Source organism: Plecotus auritus, assembly GCF_963455305.1.
Source record: "Plecotus auritus genome assembly, chromosome: X".
NCBI classification, from domain to species: domain Eukaryota; kingdom Metazoa; phylum Chordata; class Mammalia; order Chiroptera; family Vespertilionidae; genus Plecotus; species Plecotus auritus.
The window spans coordinates 104,415,010-104,431,594 of NC_137784.1; the positions used below are offsets into that span (position 1 = coordinate 104,415,010).

Here is a 16,585-nt window from a genome sequence, read left to right on the forward strand (position 1 = left end):
TCCTGCTCATGGAAGTGTACATTCAGACAAAATATCCCTCATTGGAAAGGCCCCATCAATGCTGCTGCATCTAACTCTTAAAATATCTCTAATACAGATTAATCATAACCTTCAGAAACCAAGGCTTCTCAATAGGGTGCAGTGGCAATTCATTTGTGTTTTTGCTGTATGGGTTCAATTACCTAAATTTGAAATTATAAAGTTAAAAGAATGGCACCTTGGTCTTTAATTTATATAAAATTCACTTATATTTGAATGCATATACCTAAAAATATGGCAATAATAATTTGTAGCCTCAAATATAATTTAGTACCTTCCCTTGCAGATCTGAAAGCTAGCTTTATGATAATTTGTCTTTTTATTGAAAATACTTTGAAGAATATTACTTTTTGGCACTTTTTAACTATCACAGTTGAAAAGAGGAAATAATTGATTTCAAAATGTACCATGATTTCTATTTGAGAGATGAAATTACACTCCAGAAAAAGGAATTTGAAAAGTGTAGAACAATTAGGATTGTTCTGTTGGCATTTAAATGCACTTGAACTTCTAACTTTGTGACCTCATCATCATAACCTTTTAAGTGAATTATTATCATGATCAACTTACAGGTAACTATTAATTTGTATTGAAATAACTAAAGCATTTAGTGTTTCTAAAATGCATGCTTAATAATGGCCATAAGCAGACTTTTATAGCCACATACATTAACAATTGCTATTAGATGCTAACAATTATTAGGATAGTCTATTATAAAGATTTTAAATATGTTTTATATGAAAATTAGGGACTAGGATGTTACCATTTTCCATGCAACACAAAAAACATGGATAATTTCTTCTTAGACCAGCCGTGGGCAAACTACGGCCCGCGGGCCGGATCCGGCCGTTCGGCTGTTCTATCCGGCCCGCAGAGCTGAAAGAGTGGAGGGTTCTCTTGCTCTCCCCTCCGCTCCTTTACTTTGAATTTATATTAGTTCACACAAACACTCAATCCATGCTTTTGTTCCAGCCCTCCGGTCCAGTTTAAGAACCCATTGTGGCCCTCGAGTCAAAAAGTTTGCCCACCCCTGTCTTAGACTCAGGAAACAGGCTCCCCATATGTATTTTCATTCTCTCATTCATAATTTCATGAAGCAGACTTATAGAAAATCCACTACCTGTCTACTCAGTGCTAAGTACTGGGAAGAGAGTGATAAAACATACCTGGTCCTGGATTTGTGGAGATTACAATCCACAGGAGACTGACGTAACCAATACTATAATGAGATATGTAGTTTTAAACTGAAGGAAAAGAACAACAGAGAAGACTCCACTTAGATTGGGGTTGAAGTGGTTAGGTAGCTTCCCTGATGCAGTGGCTACTAATCTGAGGCCAGGAGAATGAGTACTAGTTAGTAGTCCAGGCATAAAGAAAAGAAGCTATGGTATTTACATGAGAAATAGCTTTGCAATGTCAAGTGCATCTGGAGTGTAGTGAGCATACATTATATATTTGGGGTAGCAGTGGTGGTGGCAGAAGATGAGGCAAGAGAGGCAGAAAGGAGCCAAATCATATAAAGATTTAGGAGCCATGATAAGGAATTTGGATTTTGCCCTAAGGAAAATTCAATTAATTAAATACAAAAGCAGATATGCAAATTTAACTATGTTTTATTAAGCCAGACATAAAAGATAACACTACAACTCTTCTCAATTTTTTGTTGTTAAAATATAGCACTTTTTCATGAAAATCTTAGGTTAACATGTAATAAGTTTGTTAATATTACTTTCAGTACATCAATACATAAATATTTAATTTCTTCCAGTTTTAACTTCTGATAAACATCAATAAAGATAACCAAAAGATGATAGCACTCTGAGGTCTCCAAAAATATTTAAGAATGTAAAGGAGTCCTGAGGCCAATGCCAACTATTCATCTTCTCCTTTTCTTAAAACTGGTAGTGGTTTCCCTTCTATCAGTATATTTTATTGTTCCAAAGGCTAAGTCCTTAGATTCATAATAAAAAATTAATTTTTGCCCAGCCGGAGTGGCTCAGTGGTTGAGCATCCACCCATGAATCAGGAGGTCACAGTCAGGGCTCATGCCTGGGTTGTGGGATCAGTCCCCAGTGAGGGACATGCAGAAGGCAACCCATCAATGATTTTTTTCTCATCACTGATGTTTCTCTCTCTCCCTCTCCCTCCTCTCTGAAATCAATACAAATATATAAACAAAACAAAAAAAATAAGTTTTACCTTGCAATCTAGAAAGATTACTTACAACTACTATGTGATGAATTTTGAAATTATTCTATTCTATTCCAATTAAACCAATTGCTTTCTTAACCAATAACACGCACTTTGAAAAAGTGTGCTCTCACCCCATTTGAAGGTTTAAGTAATTACTTCTAGTTTATATCTTTGAGACCATATCTCTTGTCCTGACATTCCTCCTAAGCTCCATCTCTAACAGCTGCCTAGACAGTTCCTCCTTAATATTTCAAAATTACTTAAAACTCAACCTGTTTAAATCTGAACTGATCCCCAATATATTTTTGCTTTTTCAGGTTTTTTAAATTTTTAATGAACTTATAAACAAAAAAGCTCCCATTTCAAAATAAAAAAATCCCACATATAGATGTTTACAGTTACTACGTTTATCTAAGCAACATACATACATGTTCAATTTTAAAATGGTAACTAAATTCATGAGACAACTATGCTTTTTTAAATACCAAGAACATTATAGAATTAATGCAGTCATAAGGATAATCTAGTAGTCACTACGTTTTTATGTTTTCACTTTAGATGTTATTTCTAGCACAGGTAAGCATGCAGTCTTACATATACTCAAATACTGGAATCTTTGGTTGCTACCCTATCAGCGGGCTTGCAAACAAGAATCCGACCATTTTAAGAATGATTTAAGTGAACAAATGCAAACCCCAGGGATGGATAAGCCCTAAGAATGCACAATTGTGAACATTTACAACCACAACTTTGGTTGAAGACTGTTCATGCTGCTCTTCTGAAATGAGATCTCAAGGCAGTATAGTTCAAAGTAAAAGATTTTAACAAAACTTAGCATATGTACAATTTCTCCACCAATTTTTGTTTATCAACCATTTAGTTAACTTTTCCACTTGAAAAAATGCAATAGAAAACTGGACACCATGTTTCACTACTTCAGTTAATATTCACAATTACAGCAGGTACAACTCATAGCATCACCATGCTGCCCAATATTTATATGTAAAATAAGTTCCTTAGAACAAGTAACCGGTTGTCCATAACCATTGGCTAGTGTACATATGGACTAAAATTTCTAGATTTGGGGAGAAACAAATGCTGCTCTGATCATCTGCACTGCTCCTTCTATTCCTTCATTCATGCTTAGAAACCTGTGGGGTTTGGGCCTGCTGACCCTGCCCGCTTGAAGAGGCTGCCTCCTGTGCTGCTTTCTGCTTTAATAATGTCCAATCAAATATGAAGTCATAATGGTGGTTCAGGCTCCTGAAAAGGGTGCGGAATAGCTGCTTCAGATACGTGTAATCCGGGGTTTCCTCAAAGCGTAGCCCACGACAATAGTTTAAGTACATAGCAAATTCTGCAGGAAAGTCATTACATAAAACTTCAACAGCTGTGGCCATCTTCTTTTCACAAATCTTTTCATATTTCTGTTTCTTTGTTGCAGCCGTTAGTCCTTGCCATGGCAGGTTGGTTCTATTAAAATACATCAGAACATATCCTAACGATTCCATGTCATCCCGGCGACTCTGTTCAATACCAAGATGTGCATTGATGCTAGCATATCGGACAGTACCAGTGAGATTTTTATCTTCTCTGTATGGTATGTGTTGCTTTGTCCTGTTGTCTCTGTACTTTTTGGCCAAACCAAAATCAACAAGAAATAACTTATGACAGTGACGCCCGACGCCCATTACGAAATTATCGGGTTTAATGTCTCTGTGTATAAAGTTCTTTGTATGCACATATTCAATTCTACTTATCATCTGGTCAGCTAGCATAAGTACAGTTTTCATGGTGAACCTTCTTGAACAGAAATTGAAGAGGTCTTCCAGGCTGGGTCCAAGAAGATCCATGACTAACACATTATAGTCTTTTTCCTGCCCATACCACCGTATGCGGGGGATGCCAATCCCACCCTGAAGAATCTTATAGAGTTTGTTCTCGTACATCAACTGGGGGTGCCTGGCCTTTTGAGATTCTACCTTCACTGCAACCCCTTCACCATTGGTGATGTTGACCGCCAGATAAACGACCCCGAAGGAGCCAGACCCGATCTTTCGTACCAATTTATATTTCCCTCCGACAATGAATTCAGCCTTGGAGAAACTGCTGCTAGCCATCATGAGAGACAAAGACCAGGCTAGGGCCAAGTCCCAACACCTCACAGAGGCCTCTGGGGCTGTGGAGGAGGGCGGCTGGAACACATTAGCTCTCGGGCGTTACAGGGCCCACAATCCAACAAGAGGTACCTGATCAACGCCGCTCAATCAGGTTTCTTTTTTGCCAGGCCGCAATTTGCGAAGGGTTCTCGCGGTCACCAGGTTGCGCGGCTTGTCTTTGGACTTCCTGGCTGCCCGCTTTCGCCTTAGGCTGGAAAATGGACGCAGTGAGGGTGCAGAGAAAACCAGCTGAGGGCGCGCCAGGGGCACGCTAAGGGGGCGGGTGAGGTGAGAAGCCCAATGCGTCACAGCACCAATACTGCTGCTGCCAGCTTCCAGCTTCCGGCTTGCAGCTTCCGGCTTCAGTCCTCCGGCTTCAGTCCAAGGGATCCACTCACTAGGCCGATACCACCATTTCCTTAGTGTGCTGAAGCCACCATCTTGTTATTCCAGCTCCAATATATTTTTAAATAGGAAAAATGGAAGATTACAAAATCATTTCATTTTTATATGAATTGACTGAAACTAAAATATTTACAAATAGATGTATAGAGAAAGGACTAGGAAAAATAAATCACAATATTAATAGTGATTCAGGAGATTTTTAGTGATTTTAATTTTTAAAAATATTTGTCTATACTTTATTTTCCACAAGTATATATTAATTCATAATCAGGAAGCTATTATTAAAAAGTTAAGAACTAATATTCCTTATAAGTCCTACACCTCCTCTTGCCTTCCATTTTAAAGGTAGGATTCTATTCATATCATGATTTTCTTTTAACACATTTTTTTCAGTAATAATCATTTTAATAATGCAGACTCCTCTAGGATGACTTTGTTTTGATTTTTTTAAAAGACACCACTTTATTTTTTTAAATATATTTCTTTATTGATTTCAGAGAGAAAGGGAGAGGGAGAGAGATAGGAACATCCATGATGAGAGAGAATCATTGATCGGCTGCCTCCTGCACGCCCCCTACTGGGGATCGAGCCCACAACCCTGGGCATGTGCCCTTGGCCGGAATCGAACCCAGACCCTTCAGTTCACAGGCCGAGGCTCTATCCAATGAGCCAAACCGCCTAGGGCTAGTATGACTTTGTTTTATCACCAAAGGAATTCCAATTACAGAATGGGCATAGCCAGGAGTCACGTACTGCCACAAAGTAGGTTCATGCATTTTCTAGGATACCTGATGCCATGGTTGAAGTTCTAGATGCTACAGACTACTGCAGCTCTGTATGTCTTGCAATTGTATGAAGTAAGGGTTATCCCACAGGTCATCACATAGATACAGGAGAGCAGTCTATCCTTTCGTTCAAATAGTGTTACGAATAAAACCTAAAATTTCTTTAGATTACTTCTGCATCTGCCTGGGATGCCTTTTCTTCTACATTTCTAGCTGTTTCTCCATAATTATCAGACTCATATCTATTACTACCTTTTCCAAGAAACCCTCCCTGAATTTCCATCCTGAAATGCTCTTTCCTCTCTTTTCTCTCTTCGTTCTTATCCCAGTCCTTTGTACTATAGTTATTTATTTAGATGCCTATTTTTCCTATTGTACATTTTTTTCTTTGAGGGCAGGGACATGTCCTTCTGTATATCTTGTTTATACATAATAGGCCCTAAAGAGATAACTGGGGACAATTTTTGCATTTAACAACTTTATTTCTAAAACTAAGGATTAAAATTGGGAGAATTCAGAGAAATATGTTGTTAGATCAAATTTAATTAAAATTATCTTTTATTAACTCATATAGGAAACTTTCTTTAAAATCTAGTACTTTGATTTAACACCATCCTTAGTCAATGCCTAAGAGGTAATATTGTATTTTAAAGAGATACTATATGTTTAGTAAATTAGGCTTCTTGGATATGGTGTCAATAATCTACAGCTGCATACTCAAAACTTCAAAGCTTAAAAACAACATTTTACAATTTCTCATATTGTGGGTGAGATGGGAATTTTTTCTGCTCATCTTGTTTGGGCTCATGCAAGTAGCTACATTTAGTTGGCAGGTCACCAGGGGCTGGGTTTAGCCCACATGACCTTTCATGTCTGGTATCTTTGCTGGAATAGCTTGAACAACTGAGGTGTCTGGGCCTCTCTCTCTTTGTGGTCCCTCTCCAAGAGATCTCATATCTTCTGGATCAGTTAACTACTGTTGCATAACCAATGACCCTAAAATTTAGTGGCTTAAAACAACAACAATTTATTATTTCTCATGATTCTGTGGGTTAATTACACATTTGCTTTGCTGGTTTTTCCTTGATACATTTGTGCAGTTGCATTCAGCTGGAAGGTTGGCTGGCCTGAAAGGTACAAGGTAGCCTCACTCACATGTTTGGCAATAGGTGCTGAGTGTTGTCTGGATGCCTTAGTTGTGATTTCTTCTCCACGGGGTCTCTCATTCTCAAATAGGTGGCACCAGCTACCTTAGATGTTGGTGTCAGAGCAGTACCCAACGATGGCCAAGGTAGAAACTATAACACCTGGAAAGGCCTAGGCTCTAGAACACACAGTGTTACTTCTGCTGTGCTTTATTATTTAAAAAAAAAATCACAGAACCAGAGAAATAGACTGGGAGCTGCAAAATATTGTGGCTATACTTGTCTTTGTTCCATAGGCACAATTTAAGATATGAATTATTATAAATGCAATGTGCAATGTTCTACTGGATTGTGGTATAGTTAAAATTCCAATGTAGGTGATACAAACTTCATATATATATATATATATATATATATATATATATATATATATATATATAATTGATTTTTTTTTACAGAGAGGAATAGAGTTAGAAACATCGATGAGAGAGAAACATCGATCAGCTGCCTTTTGCACACTCCCCACTGGGTATGTTCCTGCAACCAAGGTACATGCCCTTGACTGGAATCGAACCTGGGACCCTTGAGTCCACAGGCTGACGCTCTAACCACTGAGCCAAACAGGTTAGGGTGGTGATACAAACTTTTCTTTTTTCATCTCTTTTATTCAGAAGCACTGTCACATTCTCCTTTTAGTTTTTTGTTTGTTTGTTTGTTACATAGGAAATCCATGAATGCATTCTTATAGCAAGATATTTAAGGAATATAATAATAGCAAACTCTTTCACAGTAAACTTACACTATGTTCCAGGCTTCATTTTAAGTGCTTTACATACATTGTCTCTTTTAACCCTCACAGCAAGTCTTTGAGGTAAGCAATATTTACCACCATTTTGTAGATAAAGAAACTGAGGCACAAAGAGATTAGCTAGTAAGTAGCAGAGCCACTAAGTTTTGTGACTCCAGAGCCTATTCTTTTAACCACTTTGCTATAGCCGTTTATAGTCTTGCCTCTACTTTTACTCTGTCAACAAATTAGTATGCATTTCTTTAGCTCTACTTCTACACACTTATGTCTAGAAATATGTTGATATGCATTTTTTACCTAAATTGGATCACATTATATGCAGATTTCTGAAATTTGCTTTTTCTATTTAAAAATATAGCCAGGTGATATATCAGTACCTATAGATCTACCTCATTTATTATTTTTAAATTCTTTATTGATTAAGGTGTTACATATGTGTCCTTATTCCCCCATTACCTCATTTATTTTTAAACAGAGGCATAGCATTCCATTTTGTGGAGATACTATAATTTATTTAACTATTTTCTACTCATGAACACTCAAGTAGTTTCCAATTCTTTCTTTTTACAAATAATGCTACAGTAAACATTCTTTAATTCGTTTTTATTATAAATTTTTGTACACTTCTATGAGAATTTCTTCAGAATAGATTCCTAGAGTTGATTTGATGATTTAATGACTGAGCTGTATATTGCCAAATATCCCTTCAAAAAAGCAGGAGTGTATGAAAGTGTCAATTTTCTCTATACTCAACAAGAGTGTACATCAAACAGTTTAAATTTAATGGACAGATATATCATTTATGTTTTAATATATGTTTGCTAGATTGCTAGTAAGGTAGAACTATTTTCTTTCTTTTTTTTAATATATCTTCATTAATTTCAGAGAGGAAGGGAGAGGGAAAGATAGAAACATCAATGATGAGAGAGAATCATTGATTGGCTGCCTCCTGCATGTCCCCTACTGGGGATCAAGCCCACAACCCAGGCATGTGCCCTTGACCGAAATTGAACCTGGGACCCTTCCATCTGCAGGCTGACGCTCTATCCACTGAGCCAAACCAGCTAGGGGAGAACTAGTTTCATATGGTTATTACCTTTTTAATTTCTTTTGTGAAGTACCTTTGTCAGTTTCTCATTTTTCTAATGGGTTATTTTCCTTTTTCTCATGGATTGTTAGAATTCTGATATAGTCTAGCCTTTACTCTTCTGTTGTATATGTTGCCGATACCTTCTTTCAGTTCACTTGATTTTGCCAAATCTGTTTGTTTTTTCTCTCATGGAGACTGGGTTTTGGATTTTGCTTAGAACCGTGTTCGGCAAACTGCGGCTTGCGAGCCACATGTGGCTCTTTGGCCCCTTGAGTGTGGCTCTTCCACAAAATACCACGGCCTGGGCAAGTCTATTTTGAAGAAGTGGAGTTAGAAGAAGTTTAAGTTTAAAAAATTTGGCTCTCAAAAGAAATTTCAATCGTTGTACTGTTGATATTTGGCTCTGCTGACTAATGAGTTTGCCGACCACTGGCTTAGAATGACTTTTCCACCCACACTTTGTTTTTAAAGAGGTGGAAGCTTATTTATGTTTTTATTGATTTTAGAGAGATGGGAAGGGAGATGGAGAGAGAGAAACATTGATCTGCTGCCTCCTACAGCCCCCCCCCCCCCCACTGGGGATCAAGCACTCAACCCGGGCATATGCCCTGACCAAGAATTGAACCAGTGACTTCTCAGTGCATGGACAATACTCAACCAACTGCACAACACCAGCCAGGTCCCACCCACAATTTTTTAAAAAATATCCATTCTTTCCTTCTATTATTTTCAATATGTTGTTTACAAAAATCATAAGTCTAAAGTTTATTTTTGTTAGTGGTTTCTGTTAGGGTACAGTATATTTTTTCTCTCCATTTGATGGACCACTGGTCCCAAAACCTTTTATTGCAGGTCCAGCCTTTTTTCAGTAATCTGAAGTTTATTATAAATCAGTCTACCTTTATACATCTTTTTAAAAATTTCTCAAATGTGTTGCACTGATTTGACTGACTTTCCTGAACTAATACCATACTATGTTAACATTGTTTTATAGTGTTTTGACATCTCTCTAGTAAGGCATCTCCCTCTCTCATTCTTCTTCTTTTTTTATTAACTTTCTTTGTGACTAAAAAGATATGTGTCACATTTTTCACCTATAGGTACTTTCAAGATCTTTCTATTCTCTAGAATTGGTTTATAATAACCCCACCTGTCTATCAGGAATGCTGTGGAAAATAGCTTGTGAATTTGGGTTATTGTAATATGACAATATTCAGGAATGCATTTTCCATAGGAAAATTATCTGCAACACCAAGGATTAACCTTCCATCAAAGAAGAGAATGCATACGAGAAATTTACAGAGAAATTAGGTGGGGAGATCTCATGAGGCAGATGAACAGGATCAAATCATTATCTTGAATGAAGGGCCCAAGAGGTAGGACACATAAGCTAAGCTTCTGGCTCTCATTGTCTTACTCAGCCTTACCTAATTGAATAAATACATATTTCAAATAAACAACCTTGAAGTGAAGTTATCCACTGGATAACTTTCACTTTTTCTCTCCTCAGGGATTGACCTTGGTATTCACTTCTCTGTCCAGAAGCTCCAAATTACTTGGAACTGTCCTTCCACCTATAGGAGACCCCTTCCTTTACCAAACATCAAGAAAACAAAACACTAAACAGCTCACAACCCTCTGGTCATGGCAGAATCTTCTAGAAAGATGGGGGGAAGGTTAGAGAAAGCTATTTGTTATATAATTATGCAAAGTTGTTGTTTTAACCATTTACTTTATGCTTCCATTTGTTGTACTTGATAGGACTATATACTGTTAACAGGCTATTGGTTAGTAAGTATTTTCAACTCATACTTTTAAACCTTAGAATCTCCTTAAACTCAGGAGTAGCTTATTTAGGTGTAGCCTCTAAAATTGTCCCACAAGCAAGGCAAACATCATCTACCAATTGTTAGTTTTCAATATGCCCATTTTCTAAGTAATGTAAAGATGTTTTACATTGTTCCTTCACAGGAAGACTGCCAAAATTATTAATACAATTTCTTTGGAGGGAAGGAGGAGAAATTGTTTCCCTGATGTCTCCGTAAAATTTAAATGAAAATGAATGAGGTTTGAGTGTTAGTATTCATGGCTGCTAGTTCTTCTCTGTTAATTTACATTTATATTCTTAATGTCTGGGTTGAGCCTAGGGAAATTTAAAACTCAATTTCATTAATGCTATAACTTCCATAGGAATCTCAATATGCACAGAAGTTCCTAGATTGTGGAGTTATTGGATGAGAATATAGCAGCTAAGCATAATTGCTGAGTGGTTTTGATGGTTAAATATGTACTGTCAATTTTGATTTTTGAAATTCCTCTGGGCCTAAACCCAGTGTCCAAAAAGTTTTAAAAACATGAAGCTAATATAGTAATGAATGTTAACAACTTTAAAATGGAAACATTACATTTCTGAACCATTGCCCATCACTGACTAATTATGATTTAAACTAGATCATGTTTCACATTTGCAACTATTACATTGACAAACATGATGTTTGTGATTACTGCATAGCTTGAGGTTTGCAAGTTCAGCTCACTAGAGTTAGGGTTTTTTCACTTAGTTGCTTTTATTGCAAATATAATCACTACTGCCAGTGGGCAAAGGGACTGGGACATAGGAATACATGGTCCAAACAATACTGGTTTCCCCTGCTCTCTGATAGATATCCCTTTTTTTCTTCTTTATAACCTATGTGTAGACATACTTTAAAAATATAATCCTATCTAATAAAAGAGTAATATGCAAATTGACCATACCTCCGCTATATCCACAAGCCACGCCCACAAGCCAATCAGGAGCGAATATGCAAATAAACCCAACCAAGATGGTTGTGCCCACAGAGAGCAGGAGGGAGGCTTGGGTTTCCCCAGCAATGGAGGAAGCCAAGCTTTCCGCAAACCCTGGCGGGCCCAGGCCTCCACTCCAGGCTACAAAGTTTCAATTATAGAAGATAAATAAAGCCCAACAGAAATAGTGCCAGCCACAGAGCTGGAGAGAGCAGGAGGCTAGGGTTGCCCCCAGCGATGGAGGAAGCCAAGCTTTCCGCACACCCTGGCCTGCCTTGGCGTCCGCTTAAAGCTACAAAGTTTCAATTATAGAAGATAAATAAATCCCAAAAGAAATGGCTGCCGCCACGGAGCAAGCAGAAGGCTTGGCTCCGCTCCAGGCTACAAAGTTTCAATTGTAGAAGATAAATAAATCCCAGATACCAGGGCCTCTGCTTGGGTTGCCGGGGGGCGTGGCCAGCCTGCAAACCACCATAGTCCCCTCGCCCAGGCCACCCCACGCCCCAAGGGAACCCCCACCCTGATCCGGGACACCCTTCAGGACAAACCAACTGGCCCCCACCCATGCACCAGACCTCTATCCTATCTAATAAAAGAGTAATATGCAGCTTGACCATCACTCCAACACACAAGATGGCTGCCCCCATGTGGTCAAAGATCCTGCCCCCATGTGGACACAAGATGGCCACCACAAGATGGCCAGCAGGGGAGGGCAATTGGAAGGGACCAGGCCTGCAAGGGAGGGCAGTTGGGGGCGATCAAGCCTGCAGGGGAGGGCACTTAGGGGTGACCAGGCCAGCAGAGGAGGGAAGTTGGGGGCAACTGGGCCTGCAGGGAAGGGCAGTTGGGGGGGACCCAGGCCTGCAGGGGAGAGCAGCTGGGGGGGGAATAGGCCTGCAGGGGAGGGCAGTTAGGAGTGACCAGGCCTGCAGGGGAGGGCAGTTAGCGGTGACCAGGCCTTCAGGGGAGGGCAGTTAGGGGCAAACAGGCTGGCAGGGGAGCAGTTAGGCATCAATCAGGCTGGCAGGGGAGTGGTTAGGGGGTGATCAGGCTGGCAGGCAGAAGCAGTTAGGGGCAATCAGGAAGGCAGGCAGGCAAGCAGTAGGGAGCCAGCAATCCTGGATTGTGAGAGGGATCCCAGATTGGAGAGGGTGCAGGCTGGGCTGAGGGACACCCCCCCCCCCCGTGCACGAATTTCGTGCACCAGGTCTCTAGTATTTAAAGATTATGCTTAGGAAGTAAGCTTTTTTTAGGAAGAAAATCCCTAGACATTCCAGAAAGCTATAACAGAAATAACACTTTAATCTAACCCTTTTAAAATCCTCACTTTGTTTATTTTTATTAGACCACTCACTAGGTCACCCTGAATTATGTTTTAGAATTACATCCATCCCAGGGAAGTTCTACAGCTCTAACACTTCAGACTTCTAAGCCTCTTGAAACTATAGACTCCAAGAACTTTAACAGAAAGACACATTTATCTTACTGTCCTCTTTCATAATATGCAGCTAAAAATCTTTTTTATAAGTTTCCATTAACTTGCCAAAGTAGAAAGGTCGAAAAGGGGAAAAGAAAAAGAAGAGGAAACTGAAAGGGAAGAGAAGGGAAGGGGAGGAAAATACTGTACAATTGACAGTGGTATCAACTCCTCTGCCTCCATGCACACACTTGGCTACACTGAAGGCTACAGCAATGATTCTCTATGAAGGAAACATCCATCCCTAGATGGCAGTATCATATGGTGGGACAGAAAGGGAGGAAAACAAGAGGGCCTACGTATTGGGTTTGAAAAAGCTTTCCCATTAATATACAAAGTAACAATATATATATATGACTAAATTTTTCCATATAGAAATGATTGTCTAATTTCTTTTGATTAGAAAAACTAGAGGTCTGGTGCATGAAATTCATGCATGGGGGGGTACCTCAGCCCAGCCTGTGTCCTCTCGAAATCTGGGACCCCTTGGGGGATGTGGGGCCTAAACCAGCAGTCGGACATCCCTCTCGCAATCTGGGACGCTGCATGCACCAGTGACCATACTTTTCATACATGTGAAAGGCATCTTGCTGTTGTATGGGCAACTACATAGTTTTGCCCTGATTATAAAAAGAAGTACATAACATGATCCTTCTGAGGCAGTAGTACCATTTTCCACATCTATGGGTGGAAAAACTGAAGCAGAGAGAAGTTAAGTAATTGGCTTTGTCACACAGTTATAAGTGTCAGAATCAGAGCTGACCACAAAATGTGCAAGCCAGAGTCCATGCATGTCATCGCTGCATCATCCTGTTTTTTCGTGTCAGAGTAGCCTTGCCCAGTTTTAATTTTTAACTCTAAGAGACTGTTCCCAATATGTAGGGTAGGGTCCCTAGGCCTGGCTGGTAATCAGGGCCGATCTGTGGGGTGACTGGCGGGTGGGCCTATTGCCCCCCCCCCGGCACCTGCCTTGGCTGGTGGCCTGGCACTGCCCGCTGGCCGGCCCCACCCCCCCAATCGCTGCTGCCGGTTGCCTCCCTCTTGGGCGGGCAAATGCTCAATGCAGGATAAAACAGTAGCCCTAATGGTTTTGTGCTTTTTGTTTCTGAAGTTATTTAGAAAAATACATCCTTTAACAAATTCCTATAAATAACAAGGACTCACAAATATTTTTGATTTAAAGCATTATGGTCTTTTCTTAATTACTTTGTAAGACTTAAACTAACTTTACATTAATATAGTTTAATTCACTCTTCCATTAATAATTTTGAAATTTTGATATTTTAACAAGAAATTAATCCATGAAGTGCATTCAGCTGGGAATCCAGAAACCTGCTGTTTTATTTTTATAAATATCCTATATAATAAAACCCTAATATGCAAATCAACCAAATGGTGGAATGACGGGTCGCTATGATGCACACTGACCACCAGGGGACAGACGCTCAATGCAGGAGCTGCCCCCTGGTGGTCAGTGCACCCCCACAGCGGGAGCACTACTGAGCCAGAAGCTGGCTCACAGCTGGCGAGCACAGCGGGGGTGGCTAGAGCCTCTCCCGCCTCCACTGCAGGCGAGCAGTAAGGAGCAAGGGGTCCCAGACTGCAAGAGCCCCTGACTGCAAGAGGGTTGTCTGGCTGCCAGCTTAGTCTCGATAGGGCCTAAACCGGCAGGCAGACATCCCCCAAGGGGTCCCAGGCTGTGAGAGGGTGCTGAGGGGACTCCCCACCTGGGTCAGTGCAGGAATTTCATGCACCAGGCCTCTAGTTATAAATAAAAAATAGTTCCATGTGCCTGTGTGACTCAGTTGGTTGGGCATCTGAAAAGTTGCTGGCTCAATTCCTAGTTAGGACACATGCTCGATCCCCGGTAGGGGGAGTTCAGGAGGCAGTTGACCCATGTTTCCCTCTTGCATGGAGGTTTCTCTCACCCTCTCCCTCCCTCTCTCTAAAAGACCATTTTTGAAAATGGTTACATGTAAATATACATTAAAGATTCACTCATTCAGCATGGTTAAATGGGGCCTAAACTATCTTCCAGGTACCCATATTCAGGATATGCTGAGGGTCTTGCCAGCCCCTGTTCATCAGAACTAGTGCATGGTGTAAGGCCTAAAATTAAGGCCCAAAATTTCAAGGTATAACTGAAAGAGCCTCAAATAGCCTAACCACAAGTTTTCCTCCCCACTCTGCTTTCACATATAAGGTCCCCTAGTCTGACAACCCTCCTTCTTAAGGAGACCAGGCATAGTTCCTGCATATCTCTGAGTAGTCGGTTTCAGTTCTGTGTTACCCCACAGAATTATTCCATCTCATTTTCCCACAGGAACCAGAGGTCATCCCATCCTTCTGATACTGCAAAGCCTGCTTCCTACAACCACTGGTTCTTCACTTAGTACCTGAGAACAACTCCCAGCCCTACTGTGGCACTGCATAGCTTGTGGTCTCCTCCTCCCCCAGATAGTGAGTGCATGTAATTAATAAACTGCTGTTAATCTCATCTGCCCAGTGTTGGGTGTCATGTATTGTTCAGCCTTCCCCATAACCCTAGGGTGGGAATATCTTTCTCAACAGTGGTGTGAACAAGAAGCCATCTAAATGTAGCAACACACTAGAAAATATGTTTTATTACCAGAACTAAACAATAATAAATTTCCAGTAATTTTTCAATTCCGGGTGGGAAATGGAAGGAGCTGGAAAACAAGTAGAATTTTCTTTTTATATTTTTCAAACAAATGTCATGATTTTGGAAGTATTAAAAAGATATAGTGCCTAGCCAGTGTTGCTCAATGGTTGAATGTGGACCTATGAACCAGGAGGTCAAGGTTTGATTCCTGGTCAGGGCACATGCCCAGCTTTCGGGCTTGATCCCCCAATAGGGAGCGTGCAGGAGGCAGCCAATCAATGATTCTCTCTCATCATTGATGTTTTTATCTCTTTCTCCCTCTCCCTTCCTCTCTGAAATCAATAAAAATATATTTTAAAAAACTATATAGTGATTTATTAGGTGGTTCCATAGCTGGTGTCAGTAAGATAAGCTGTTTTTTCTGGACCATGGTATAAACCAGCATTTCCCTAAATTTTTGACAAGATTAACAAGAAGGAATCCTAATAAAGAGGGAATATGCTAATTGACCATCACTCCATCACAAAGATGCCTGCACCCACAGCTGAAGCCAAGTTCCCATAAGGAGCCCTAACGAGCAATCAACAGGGACCTGAGGCTACGCACTCCCCCACCCCCATAGGGCTTGACAGAGGACCTCAAGCCATGCCCCCCGCCCCAGCGCCAGGCCAGGGTACCTGAGGCCATGCCCCCTGCCCGGCAGGGCTTGACGGAAAACCTCAAAGTGCCCTTCTCATCCTGGTGCTGGGCTAGGGGACCTCAGGCCATGCCCCCCATCAGGTGGGGCTTGACAGGGGACTTCAGGTTGCACCCCCCACCCGGCAGGGCTTGACAGGAGACCTCAGGCCATGCCCCCCACCTCAGCACCAGGCCGGGGGACCTCAGACTGCACCCCCTGCCCAGCGGGGCTTGACAGGGGACCTCAGGCCGTGCCCCCCACCCAGTGGGGCTTGACAGAGGACCTCAAGGTGCACCCCCAGTGCTGGGTCAGGGGAACTCAGGCTGCGCCCCCCACCCCAGCACCAGGCTGGGGAACCTCAGACCACACCCCTCACCTGGCGGGGCTTGACAGAG

The 16,585-nt window shown here is 40.9% G+C and overlaps 1 protein-coding gene across 1 annotated transcript; it reads right to left on the minus strand.

The window, feature by feature from the left end:
* Window positions 1–3,365: 3,365 nt before the first annotated feature.
* On the minus strand, window positions 3,366–4,352 carry LOC308240230 (casein kinase I-like; the record flags this gene model as incomplete). The annotated part of the gene is made up of 1 exon (XM_080653132.1): window positions 3,366–4,352. The coding sequence occupies one exon, from the start codon at window positions 4,350–4,352 to the stop codon at window positions 3,366–3,368; it is 987 nt and encodes a 328-aa protein (XP_080509258.1).
* Window positions 4,353–16,585: the final 12,233 nt, after the last annotated feature.